Below are 14,545 nucleotides of genomic sequence, written 5' to 3' on the forward strand. Positions count from 1 at the left end.
ACCCTCACACTTCCTTAAAATTAAGAAGGAAGTCATTAATAAACTAGGACAACCGCAAATCCGTATCATATTTTCAATACTGCTTAAAGTAAGGTATACGTCAAAAATAACTGGTAGTACCATAGCACACCTATACACAAGTAACTCAGGCAAAACAAAAGAAGAAATAACCAATACACGGACCAATCAGAAGGCAAAGGCGGTCGCGCGGCAGTACCACAACACCTGATTGGTCCGTCTCGCTTTCTCCCAAACGGCAACGAAGGAGAGCGTCGTCCAAAAATGCTCAATGCCGCTCTTTCATTCTAATTTGAATCGTTCAAAGTGTCGCAGCGTGCGTTTTTTTTTTAGTACCCGGTCGTACAATAATAAGTTCATTTAGGTCTCGACGACAGGTGGTGCGTTTGTTCATTCATAATTTCGCAGATAACAATTGCGGAAATGTTATCGAGGACGGCGAACGACGGCAGTACCGCGACGTCGACGTCGGGCGTCGGTACGTTGCTGAAAGATCTGCCAAAGGGCAGTACCGCGTCAGTCGGACAGTCCCTGGACAAGAGTGAGATTAACGATGCAGTTACCAAAGTTTTGAAAGGGTACGACTGGACTTTGGTACCCATTGCTTCCAAGTAAGTCTTTATAAATGTTAAAAAGTACTACAGAAGAAATAATTGTCGTTATGTTCTATATTTGCTTGAAACGAATCGTAGGTGTAATCGAATTTTCCATAATAATGGATATTGATAATAAGCAAAAATGGACCTTATACTTCCTTATAGTAGTTTTTATATTAAATTGTGTCATTTTATGGTTTAAGCATCCAGGGATGTATCATTCAATTTTTCATTAGAAATACACATTTCTATGATAAATCAAATGCTTTGCTATAGAGTGAATCATCATGATCCTCACCTATAAAAAATATCAATTTAATGTTATCATTAACACTGCAGTAATAATAAAATGCACAATCAATAACTGTAATTGTTATGATTTCTATGAACCATTTGGTGAATAGTTTCATCGAAACTCATCGATTGTTGGTATAATAGTAAAACTTAATTACCACAACATATGTATAAGCTGTATAATCCTAAATAAATAGCGACACCTGTAGACAAATTCCCACGATTAAAAAGGTGTCAGTTTTCGGCAAACCGGAACTAAATTATCAACACAATCCACATAATTAACTTGAGAAATGTAAACACCGAACAGATTACGGCCTCTTTGGCTAATTCGACGAATTTGTTGAAGATAACTAAAATCAGGGAAAAACAAGTCTAAATCTGATTATTAATGAAAATTAAGTAAACAAAACACAAATTTCCTTTTTTTGACTTTTCTTCTTGGTAGGTTTTCAGTAGTATTTAGAGGCTTCTGGCAATTTTAAAACATTTTTAAGAGGGTCCAGGGCAGTTGAAGTTTTCTCTGACACTTTTTGATCGGTTTTCAGTGGTATTTATAGGCTTTTGGCAATTTTACAAATATATTGGAAGCATTAAGGTACTTGTAGGACTTTCTGGCACTTTTTGGTTGGTTTTGAGTTGTATTTAGAGGCTTTTAGCAATTTTGAAGATATATTGGAAGCTTTAAGGCACTTGTAAAGGCCTCTGGCAGTTTTCCGGGCGTTTTCAAAAGTATTTAGACGCTTCTGGCAGTTTTAAAACAAATATGTTAGGTCTAGAGTACTTGTAAAACTTTCAAGCACGGTTTCAGTGGTATTTAGAGACTTATAGCAACTTTACAAAAATATTGGAAGCCTTAAGGCATTTGTAGAACTTTCTGACACTTTTTGATTGGTTTTCAGTGGTATTTATAGGCTTTTGGCAATTTTACAAATATATTGGAAGCCTTAAGGTACTTGTATAACTTTCTGGCACTTTTTGGAAGGTTTTTAGTGGTATTTAGAGGCTTTAGGCAATTTTGAACATTTCTTGGAAGTCGAAAGGCACTTGTAGAACTTTCTGGTACTTTTTGGTAGGTTTTTAGTGGAATTTAGAGACTTATGGCAATTTTACAAAAATATTGGAGGCCTTAAGGCACTTGCAGAGTTTCTGGCATTTTTTGGTTGGTTCTCAGTAGTATTTAGAAGCTTTTGACAATTTTGAATATATCTTGGAAGCTTTAAGGCACTTGTAGAGGCCTCTGGCAGTTCCAAGAGTATTTAGAGGCTTCTAGTAGTGAAAAAAAAATCTGTTAGGTCTAGGGAGTACTTGTAGAACTCTCTGGCACTGTTTGATAGCTTTTCAGTTGTACTTAGAGGCTTTTGGCAATTTTGAAAATATCTTGAAAGCTTTAGGGCACTTGTAGACTCTTCTGGCACTTTTTGATATTCGAGAGTCACTGAATTCGAGAAGATTTAATATGACAGAAAGCTTCCGTAGATCTCTAACTAAACCCTTCAAATTGCCAGAACCCTCTAGATACTACTGAAAAGTAAACAAAAAACAAGTTCATAAAGTCCAAATTCCTTTACCATTAATATTAAATTTAAACGGTAAATACAATTTAAATTTTGGTTGGTTTTCTGCCAATTTCGAACTTACGAGAAAATAAAACTCAGTGTAGAGTTATGGGTCAATCGTTAATACACCCAGTATACGGGGTGTTATATTGAATCATATGTTATCATTGACCTAATTTGGGAGCAAAAAACCAAACCGCAAGAAAAAAATTATATGAGCCACTGAAAGATGAATGAGTAAGGCAGTTGAAAATCTAAATATAGACTAAAATTCCTCAAGTTACAAACAAAATATAAATAAAAAAACCGCAAAGGAGCGGCTCTGATAAGAGGTTGGTTTAATTACCTTTCGGTTAAAAGTCAAAGTTAAATGTTGCGCAGGTTTGCAAAAATCTTTTTTAAATGGAGTGATTGTTTTTCGAATTAAACAAACAGACTTATTAAGTGGCAAAAAAGTTGGGTTTCACACTAGAAACCGGGCATTTTTAGGTTGCCGATCATCAAACAAAAACGACTCGACCGTGGTTAAGAGACGCCATCGAAGATAAAGCAAACCGACAGTTAGGGCTAATTAACAGCAGTACCTTAATTAACATGCTTTTTGTGGCGGCAAACAAGTTTTATACGTTCAGTGGTCCAGGCGTGTATAAATACACTTCAGCTTTGTTCTATTTAGGATCGAAACCTCAACGATGTTAACGCCTCAAAGTGTTAAACGATCGGGTGGTCTTAATTGTTGACTAATATTCCATCAATTATCTGGCTTATTCATTGTCAACGGTAGATTTTCCCGATGATTTGACCGGAAGCTAACTGGTGGTTTTCGGTTTTACGGGTACCACCCTAGAATGTGTCAACTTGTCCGTAAGGTCGAGTTTTGTTTCATCTCTTTAATTGTGCTTACGGCCAATCTCACTGTTTTGAGGGATTCGTTTCAAGCTAATTTCGACTATAGTGTAATGTTTGGTAAACTTCTGCATTTTTTAAAAAAGTTAACAAATTTAGTTGTTCGACAACTCTCTAGTAGCGTTTATTTCTTGTTAAGCAGATTTAAATTTAACAACTGTCACGTGACACTCTATTGCGTACGATAAGCGCAGTCACCTGATAACTAATATCGTCATCTGTCAAAAGTAAATACGTCCTAACCTCAAAATCAAACAAAACACTGACAGGACTTTATTGTTTGTAACCATTTGGCCCAGAATGCAAATAATTTCACTGCTTGGGCACTAGTAAGATTAGTAAGAGTAATAAGCGTGACTCTAGGAAGTGGCCAAACTACCTTAATACCAGAAAATCCTCCCGTACAAACTCAGTTCAACTAGAAACTTCCCAAAGGTATTCATAGCCTAGTGTATTAAAGTAGTTGGAATTTCTCATATTGTGTCCCTATCACTGTGTTAGAGTGAACCAATATACTAGTTTAAAGGCCACATAACACCAGTTGCAAAATGAAACAAATTTAAGAAACAGAAGCCTAAAGGTAATACAGGAGTTTATTGAGAACTAGTTGCTTTCAGGGAAATTACAGATTATCAGCTAATTGGTGAAAAGTTGCTATAAATGGAAGTGTCCAGGGACGTTCCAATCACAAAATTAATAATGCTAGTAATGTAGTCAATGAATTTGACAACGCCGCAGCAAATTTGTACCTACTTTTTTCTGTTTTTTTTTTAATGTTTTTTGCCTGTCTAGTAAAGCAACGTTGTCATTTCATTGCAAATCTAATTTTAATGAATTTCAGGGCTGCGTCCGACAAACGAAAACTGCACGTCAAACGACCGATGAACGCTTTTATGGTATGGGCGCAAGCGGCTCGAAGAAAATTAGCGGACCAATATCCCCAACTGCACAATGCGGAGCTGTCGAAAACTTTAGGGAAACTCTGGAGGTTAGTATGGGGAAAAAAATGAAGAAACGACAACACCGGTTTAGTACGTGCAACGAACTCGATAAGGGCGCATCTGCCTGACCCCCTTATCAAACCATTTCTCAAGAAAACTAACTATAAATAAATTAACCAATTTTTATGTTTTTAAACGTTTGATGTTGCCGAACTGTGCAGAAGAATTTGCTAGTTTCGATCGGTCGTTATCTCCAGACTTGTGGTACACTGGCACTTACGCATTATTGTGGTCCTCTTATCTCGTTTTATTATTAAACAATTTCCTGTTTATTAATACTATATCCGACGATTCGCCTTTTTTTAAGGTCTTAGATAAGGTTGTCAACGTTTGAATCAGTCCTGTTTGCGCACATGTCATGACTTTTTCATCTTATAAGGCTTGTTTAGGATAAAAATAGTTTTTATAGAGATTTGTAACTTTCAGGCCTAATTGTATATCAACTTTTGTGAAGTGGTCTTTCACTCATAAAAACGCAAATGATCGCATCTAGGATAGAGAAGGAGTGTTCAGTGTTATGATAGCTTAGAAAGAGATAAGCATGATCCAAGTTTGTGACATTTCAAAAGTCAAAACACTCTAAGATGTATTGATATACTCAGTGATTTTTCTACTGTGTGTTTATTATGTGGAATTTATTTTCTCTGTTGATATATTTAATTAAAAGAAATGACGCCTTTTTAATGGATTCTGCTTATTCTAGAATTATTTTGTAATTAGCCTTTGCTTTCCCGGTCAAATTTCTTACCATTCTCATTATTTCGAGTATAATCAGCTGTTTATGAATGAAGGATGTATGGAATTACATACGGACAATTATTACTCACAGGACAGATAATCTCCTTCATTTGTTGGTTAGGGAATAAAGAAAATAAACACTCTGTATACATAGACAACTTTAGTTTTGGTAGGATTAACTGCGTTTAGGCGATGCAAATAGTACTGAAACGTGTCCACCCGCTTGGTATCGACCGCCTGTGAGGCTGGCCGCCCAGCGGGCGGTACTTCAAAGGGGCCGACGGCATTACCGGGCCATTAAGAAGGATGACGATGGCTGAGAAAAGACATTTTGCCGATGCGAATCGTGTACGGCACACTTCCGTTTACAGGGTGATTTTTCTTTACCGGATTTTTGGTATTTTGCTTCAAGAAATCTGGTTTATTATCAATTTAGTGGGTCTACAATACTATCCTAAGCAATGTTGGATTTGTTGACGTGGGCAAAGCCATTTTAAAACGATAACTATGCAGATATTACTCAATTACTGCGACTGGATTAAAAAGCAAAAATAAAGGACGTTATCGCTGTCGTAACAATAACGAAACAACGGCCGTTATCTAAATGGCTGGCCTATTTTCACGATTAAGTCTTGGTGGCCGATTGTTATCACTTTAGTCCGTCTTTGATGTTATTTTCTCATTTCTTGAAACAGTCAAGAATACATGGTTTACTTAATGTTTAATGCAGTTATCAAACAGGCCTAATTAAAATAAATCAAATAGACAACATCGCAAAATACCAGTCAAACAAAAACATTGTTGACCGTTTTGAGCACACATAAAATCTTCAGCTAAGTTAAGAGACGAAAATGTCAATAAGGAAGGTTAATGTTGCAGGGTTGCCAAATCGTTACTGACATAAACCCAGGGTGTATTGGGTCGAAACAATTGAGTTATAACAAATTGATATATTGAGTCACCCTGTAAGTGACCCAACCACTGGGTTATAGACTATAGACTGTCTAAAATCAGACTTAATTTAGTTCAGTCTGTTTTATTACTAAAAAACGCAGTTATTTGACATAAATACTATACTTAAAGGGTGGTTGAAAGTAGTTTTCAAGGGCTACAAATTGATATATTGAGTCGCCCTGTAATTCTGATCTGACAGTTTTGCTAATGACGCTACATAGGGTAGTCAAAAGTAGATTTCAAGGGCTGTCAATATTGTGTCACTCTGTAACTGTCAAAATAGTCGACTTATGAACTGTTAAAGTGGAAACTGTCAAGAACTTTAATTCAGTCCAATCAGCCTTTATTATTAAATCACTCAGTTAATTCACAATTTTAGTATCTAATTATACAAGGTGGTCAAAAAAGAAATGATTCAAAATTTTTAATTTTTTTTGGTGGGTTTTAAAACTCGCATCTTTGGCCGCCATCTTGGATGTTTTTTATTTACTGCATTTCAGGGTTGGGTTAGTCTATTTTACAGTCGAGTTACACTACAAAAGGAAATTTACAAGAAACCAACAAAATGGTGTCTTTGGCCGCCATCTTGTATTTTTTTTTAATTTACTAAATCTCAATGTTAGTCCATTTGATTTTTTCTTAAAACATCATTATTACTCCTAAAGGCCCTGATTCAGGAATATTTTTCTTGGTTACTAGCACAGTGGCGTATCAGTTTAACAAAGAATAGGAAAAAAAGCACTTGGCAGTCGCTAACGTTTCTATGGTAAAGTCCATTGCAGTTTGCAGCGAGCGTGGCGATTCGTTAGCAGTTATTAATAATTTGCAACTGGCTAATTGCGACTTTCAGCTCGTGTTCCGTTGATTTATGTGGCACGCCACTGACAGTCTCGATGTGTATCGTTCGTGATAAATTTATGCCCTGATTTTTCAGCAAAATTTTTGATTGAAACAGCTGTGTGTAATAAATTAGGTTACTGTGTATATATATATACAGGGTGGTGTAATTTTTTGCACTTATATCAAAAGTTTTAAGTATATTTTTTGGGGATAAAGTGGTTCTTTTTTAAACATTCACAATTATTATCTCCCCTTCCCAATAAACCTTTTTCTTCCCGATAAGATTGGATATAGTAAAGGATTGCTCGCTTAAGCAATCCACAGCCCTTTGTTTGCTCTTGTCATTTCCTCTGCCCCAATCCCAAATAACCAGCTGTGTGTACTTTGCACTTTGTCAAGCCTATATAATCCCAAAGAAATATCAAGGAAGTGCGTACTAAACATTATCTTCCCCAAAGTCCCAAGTTAAGCCGTAATTCGGTTCAGTAAGTCATTCCTTCTGTTTCAGGGTATTAAGCGATAACGATAAGAAGCCCTTCATCGAGGAGGCGGAACGTTTGAGGGTGATCCATAAACGAGAACACCCCGACTACAAGTACCAGCCAAGACGTCGTAAACCAACTAAAACCACCGAACCCATGCAGAACCAAAACGTTTCCTTCACCAGATCGATGAAACAAGAAGACTCCCCTTCCAGCCCTAGGAGTCACACCTCGACCAGTCCTTCGACGTGCTCCTCCCAGCCTAACAGCCCCCACGTGACCTCCCATCCAATGTTAAAGCCACAATGCGATCCCCACGCTATTGACTTGGATTACTACAGAATGGCAGAGTTGGAGTCCAATTCTGCAGGAGCAATCTACGCCAATGAAGAGGGTTTGGACAGCAGCGATCTGGACCAATATCTACCACCAGATGGCCCTTACGGCAGCTTTTATTGCAAACAACCCGACGAAGAGGGAAACAACAACTATAAAGTGAAAAGGCCTTGCTTGGAGGGAGTTATGGTGCCGGAAAGTAATTTTGACGACGCTTTCACCAGATATCATGACCTGCAAGGATTGAAGGCTAACACTTCAGCAGGGTACTCGTACCAAAGCAATATACCGGGTGGGGCCTACTATGGTGGCAGCAATCAGTACATGCAGTCCTACCAATACATGCAACAGAGGGGGATGTTTGGTGGTGGAAACGCCGCCTTAGGAGGATTCGGTACTGTTGAGGCCACCACAAACGAAACGTGGACACCTGCGCATTACAATGTTTAGTTTTACAGAAACAGTTACACCCAGTATTATTTGATGATTGTAAATAAAATGTAAATAATAATCACATTTTGTTACTTTTAGACTAGAGGAATTTACGATCTGAATTTTTACGCTCCGTTCTAGGTGCTTTTGTAACCCCTTCTCATTTTTTGTTAGTTATTTTAATAAAAAATTTACTGTACTCATTTTAGTTTTATTTTAAATTCCTTTGCAATGAAATTTACTGTTTCGAATTAATTTATTTCCCTCGACATTCATCAGTTGATCCAATCGTTATTGTCTGGTATTTCACCGGGTAATTTCGTGACTTGGCATTCTGTAAATGAAATACATTTGCATGTTAATTCTGCACTTTATTGCAAGTTGTAGAAAACAGTTGATTAGATAAAGTTTTGGAGATATTGCAATTCAAAAAGTGCTTAAATGCATCACTTAAAGTTAATTCTACAAATCTTCCAAGATTTTTTTAAAATTTGCCAGAAGCCTCTAAATACTACTAAAAATTAACTAAAACTGCCAAAAGCCTCTACAAGTCTTCTAGGCTTTCCAAGATTTGTTTAAAATTGCCGGATGCCTCTAGAACCACTTTGTAAATGCCAGAAGCCTTTGGAAACTACTGGAAATCTACTAAATCTGCCAAAAGCCTCTACAAGTCTTCTAAGCGTTTCAAGATTTTTTTTAAATTGCCAGAAGCCTTTATAACCATTTTGCAAATACCAGAATCTTCTAAATATTACTGAAAACATCCTAAAAATTGCCATAACTCTCCAAATACTACTAAAAATCTACTAAAACTGTCAAAAGCTTCTACAAGTCTTCCAAGACTTCTAAGATTGTTTTTAAATTGCCAGAAGCTTCTAGAAGCGTTCTAGAACCTTCTAAACGATTTTTAAAATTGCCAAAAGCATTAGCAAATCATATTAGTTATGTTCGGTTATTCCTCGCTAAACCAAGCAAATCTAAATTTGACAGTTGTCGCGTGATACTCCATTGAGTACGCTTAACGCAGTCACGTGTTAACTGCCAGATTATCGTCTAATTGGTAAAAAGAGGAATAAGAATACTTAGTTTTTATAACTGTCAGAGGCTTCTACAAGTATTCTCAATCTTCAAAGATTTTTTTAAAATTTGCCAGAAGCCTCTAGAACCATTTTGAAAATGCTAGTGGCCTCCAAGTACAACAAAAAACCTTCTTAAAATTGCCAGAGGCTTCTACAAGAGTGTCCTAAGCCTTTCTAGATGTTTTTAAAAGCAAATTTCAAGCTGGCATTGACTTGACGTTTCTTCTTTCATTTACAGAACGTTATTGAAAGCAATGTTGCCGTTTAGAGAGAATACTTACTTACTCCGTGTACAATGTTGCCAAACTTATCAAAATAATGTTATTATTACTTATTATGGCCTATTTTGGTGTTGTTCGTTACTCGCCAAACTTACGGCAAGTTACGTTCTACGAGTATTTGTTTGAAGCTAATTTCAGCCATAATACCAAACTTTCAGCCGTATCAGATTGTTTTTTCAGCGTCAAAGGGCAAGGAAAGCATTATAAACAGAAATGCAGCGCAAACGTTTTTTAAAATTCCCATAGACCAGAAAAAAACTCTGATTAATCGTCTTGGGTGGTGCCGCTTAAATTAACGACCTCTCCAGAACCTCAAAGTACTAAGTACCAGCGCACTTGACTGTCAAACCCGCTTAATGCGACCTGGAGTATAACACTATAAACGGTAATTTGTGTTGAGGTGCTCGTTTAACGTCAATAATGGCGGAAAAGTAATAAAATCCACGAAATGTAGTCGTAAATCTGGTCTGGAAGTGCAATAAAGTCGAGTGTGTGCCACTGTAGGATTCCCATATGACCCAACAATAAGCAGTTTTAAAGAATTTAAAAAAAAATTAACTGATGTTATTATAGTCCATTTTTGCTTGCTATCACTTTGAATTCTTTATTGTGTCAAGAAAACAGTTTCCTTCATAGATCACAACAAAAAACTTTTTCCTGTTTCTGACGTCATGCTAAACTTATTTGATTTTTGATATGCGCGCTTGACTTTTAGAATGTTGGTCAGCAAAAGCTGTAAAGAATTTTCCAATTGACCAATCGCATCACTCTCAGGGTTTATTTTAATTGAAACTGGTTTCTAATTGGTTGATTTTAACTGGTATAATTAGATAAATGACGCCTCTATATGATGAATCAATGCCATCTAATGGCAATTACGGAATTTTCCTCTAGGCTATTTGGTTCCACCTTACTTTCCATTTTTTTCTTGGTTACGTTATCATTTCAACATTACAAAAGTAGGTAATCCTAATTGGTGAACTGGAGTAAAATTAACAAATTCCGTTTAAAATCCACTTAGGACAATTATAAGGTGAGACAATGCGGTATTATTGTATGCAAAGTGCATATTTCAACCATTTTTGAGCAGGCGTCCAAAAAACGATATTCCAACTAGTTATAATAGGAAAAATAAATTTAAACAATATAACCGTATCCCCGTTTGTTTAACATACCGGCCGCTCTTATTTGGCTAAATTATTTAAGCCTTATAGCACTTCACTGTCGGGTTTTAAGAAGTGACTTCTTGAGAGCTGTTAATTTCCAATTCAAGAAACATGTAAAAGGAGTTGTACACGCTCAAGAGGACCGTTGACGGACCGGACCCAGATCCATCTGACAAAATTGACAAGCCGCGGTAACGCCCTCTGCAATTTTCAGTAAAAAAAAGCTAAACGACTACAAAAGTCATCGGAGCAAATAAGCCTGACATCCGCGATGACTGATAGAGATTTCAACATGGAAATGATCCAAATTTAAATTTATTAAGATAGGTTAGAGACCATTAAATTCTCGGGCTGGACACGAGTCGTGGCATGTTTTAATCAAGCGACCGTGGAAATTAGCTTTGCCGCAATCTTAATTGATCCCAATCCAGAGACAGGAAATCGGACTTTTTTTTGTTCCTCGAACTGTTCAGCCAGACGACAGGGACGTACCCATTAAATTTTTAATGCGTAATTTGTTCAGAAAAATGTTTTAAGGAATAAACTCGTTTTACTAAAAAGCATGTCCAAGAGTATTGTTTCCAACTCAATGATCAAGATGGCCTGTCCAAGAGTAACGTACAGTTTTTAATTCATTTGTCACAATTATTAGGACAGTTCTGTCAATTGACAAATTCAAACAATATGGTGGCTGAAGCTAGAACAGTGAAGTGTAAACAGATTAGTTTCCTGATTTTCTGCAGTTTTCTTCTTTGTAGATGTATAAATTGGTCAGTTTTGCCCTCTTTAAACAATAGTGCCTGCTGATTTTGCAATATTTTCACAGCTGAACATTCTGGAACCACAAGAGCAGCCAAGTATCCATTTAACCTAGACAACAGCAAAGTAAGTTTGGTGTTTTCTTGCATTTACGGCAGATTATTTGGTTTTCACTTGTAGCTTTTACACCAAAGCAAGTGCATGTAACTATGTGGAGTCTGGATGTGTTACTGGGTTTGGCGCTTGAAACTACTTTTACATAAAAGATTCTCCAATATCTAAACAACCAAAAGGAAAAGGTAAGTTAATGTTGGTGGTATTGTGTGTAATTAACAGTCTTTGAAAAATGTAGTGGATTAAGGGTTTAAAAAAAGGGTTGTTTACATTCCAACCATTACAAGCAGGTTTAATTGACAATATCTGCCAGTTTTGTTAGCTGCCCTCTGGCGGACAGTGTGTGAAATATGAAAGCGAGTATTGTATATTAGAAGAAGCAGAAAGCATTTTACAGTTTGAAATGCAATTGAATGTGTTTTAGAAAGTGCTTTTATGATTATTGGCCTTGTTTGAATTATATTTTTACAATAATTTTCCGTTAAGTGACCTTATTGGTTTCAAGCAAATTTGAACCCTTAAAAATATTGACAGGTGTCAACTTTTAGTCTGGTGGTGGAAATAAGACGTTTCGACTTGAAAATGCACAGCAAAGGGCATATTTATACAAAAGAACATTAAATTAGGTGAAATAAGCACAAAAAAAGCCCTTTAAAATTTTTCACTTTTTAAAAAAATTGAAAGAATGGGGGGGTATTAGAGAGGTTTTTTAGGTACTTTTTGAAATTCAATATCTCGGTAACGGGAGGAGCTACAGAGGCCATTTTGAACCCATTTTGTAGTATTTTTTATGCTTTTTCGAATGGCGTTGGAACGAATTTCCTGCGACTTTAAATAAAAGAGCTACGATTTTTCAAAAAGTCGAAAAATTCAATTTTTGTCAAAAGTGCAATTTTGACAAATTTTTATTTTGCTCTATAAGGGTTCCAATGCACAGCAAAGGGCATATTTATACAAAAGAACATTAAATTAGGTGAAATAAGCACAAAAAAAGCCCTTTAAAATTTTAAGTCATCTTCAGGGCAGGAATTTGGCCACCCCCAAGCAGATATTATGATGATTATTATTGCCCATTCAAACGAATCGTCGATGAGATGAGTTGATGAAGTGACATTGAAACGAAGGGTCAAGTGTGTGGGTTCGCCGATAAGCTGTTTGCTTGACGGTGCCCTGCCTCACGGCTATCGGATCTTCGATGACTTTCACAAATTAAAATTTGTGTTTCATCGAAAGATTCGAGGAGACTTTAAGAAAGTCTCGAGTCGTGTAATTGACGTCGGTTTAAAAACCTTTTGGTTGCATTCGTCACGTCGCTCTTCGGCGACGACCATTTTTTTTCTTTTCGTCATCGAGAGGAAAACCGTTTGATGGATTGTCTTTTTATTCGATCGGAATTGATTTAATGACATGTATCTTTATATTATTCCCGCAGATTAAGCTCATTAATTTTAATGTTGTTATGAATCAAATTTGCTTGATACTAAAAGGAAACTGTAAGGGTTTTTAGTAGGTGGCAATTTAAAAGTAAGTTTATACAGCCATATCAAAGGATTTTACTCTTGATTTACGTTTACTCTATATGGTACTGAACCGCACGTGTGTAAATATACAAACAACCACTTTATCTTGTTTTATCAATTTACTCAGCTTTTTACTTTGATTAATGGCAATTACATATTTCTTTTTACAGACCAAACCTTTCTTGACTTAAAAAACCACGTTAATTAAAGGGGATTCTATTAATGACCGCCCACTTTTTCGTTAAATAGTTTTTAAAGGGGACACGCATATTAAGTTTTACGGGGGGTTCTGCGATCCATTACTAATTCGAGACACGTAGGTAAAAACCTGTCAATCAACGGCGTCAAAATGCCAGTAACCAGAAACTTTAGGGTACCTTATTAGTTTTACGATATTGACCCTCCGGATTTATGTTACATTTATAGGATTCTAGGAATAATTTTTACAGAAATATTAGACTTTTAATGATTGTTTTTTACTGCACTTAGCATCTGGTCCTTTTAGTTAAGTCGCACGAAAAGCAAAAAACTTGACGTTAAACATATCTTTGCGTCGGTTTCATTGAAGTGGATGGACATCGGCCCTTGTCAAGAACAAAAGCGGTACTTTCTGTAACCGGATATGGTTTAATCCAGTTATGCTACCCAGACAACCACAAAGACGGAGGCTTAACCATATCCAGATTGCTGGAAGAACGCTAAAAGATATAACAAAAAATCAAAACCTGTGCACTTTCATGGTCTTGGACGCAAAGACAATAAAAGTTTAAAGTTTCCCTTTCAATCAGCATTCGAAAAAGCATTAAACAACGCCTAAATGGTCTGGTAGACGACATTTTATGGCAGAAGTTTATGCACTTCACTTCCTCCGATATAAGTAAACATTTAGCAGACCGTTATTATCTTCAGGGCAATTAAAAATTTGTTTTATTACCCCATTAAACCAATTTGTTTGAGAGTATTTGAGTGATTGGGGTTGCTTCTGTTATCATTCCCTTCAACCCCTCACTCTTAGAATTCATAGCATGTCCAAGAAAGTTTCCAATTCACGGAATTTACAAAACATTGTTTACCGAAACAAGACCCCCTATACATCGTAGACTTAGCCGCTTCACCAAGTCGGCTCAGTTAAGCCTCGTAGTTATCGCAGCTTTTTTGAAGATTGGAAAAATATAAAGTCAATCTTATTTTAAGCCTTGACTATTAGAAAAAGATGGAATCAAATGAGGTTAAATATTTAAGCCTTCATTATTTAAAAACTTCACAATCCGTATACAACGCATTGTCTTCTTGTTCTAAGCCTTAAAATAGACTTGGTAAGTTCAAGCCTGTTAAAAAAGAGACTTGACTTGACTTGAATAAGCCGCTTGAGATAGCAGCTTGTAGAGTATACAGTTTTTCAAGCCGCTTATGTTCAAGCGCCTTGATTAGGGCGTGCGCGATGAGTTAAATTAGGCTTTTTGCAGTTTC

The 14,545-nt window shown here is 36.4% G+C and overlaps 1 protein-coding gene across 1 annotated transcript; it reads left to right on the forward strand.

Moving 5' to 3' along the window:
- The first annotated feature begins 298 nt into the window (after window positions 1–298).
- On the forward strand, window positions 299–8,355 carry LOC145734483 (transcription factor Sox-9-B-like). Its single transcript, XM_081987889.1, has 3 exons — window positions 299–629; window positions 4,215–4,361; window positions 7,415–8,355. The coding sequence occupies exons 1-3, from the start codon at window positions 442–444 to the stop codon at window positions 8,172–8,174; spliced, it is 1,095 nt and encodes a 364-aa protein (XP_081844015.1). The 5' UTR covers window positions 299–441; the 3' UTR covers window positions 8,175–8,355.
- Window positions 8,356–14,545: the final 6,190 nt, after the last annotated feature.

This window comes from Ips typographus, linkage group LG10 (genome assembly GCF_016097725.1).
Source record: "Ips typographus isolate SLU linkage group LG10, UJ_Ityp_2.0, whole genome shotgun sequence".
In the NCBI taxonomy this organism is placed as follows: domain Eukaryota; kingdom Metazoa; phylum Arthropoda; class Insecta; order Coleoptera; family Curculionidae; genus Ips; species Ips typographus.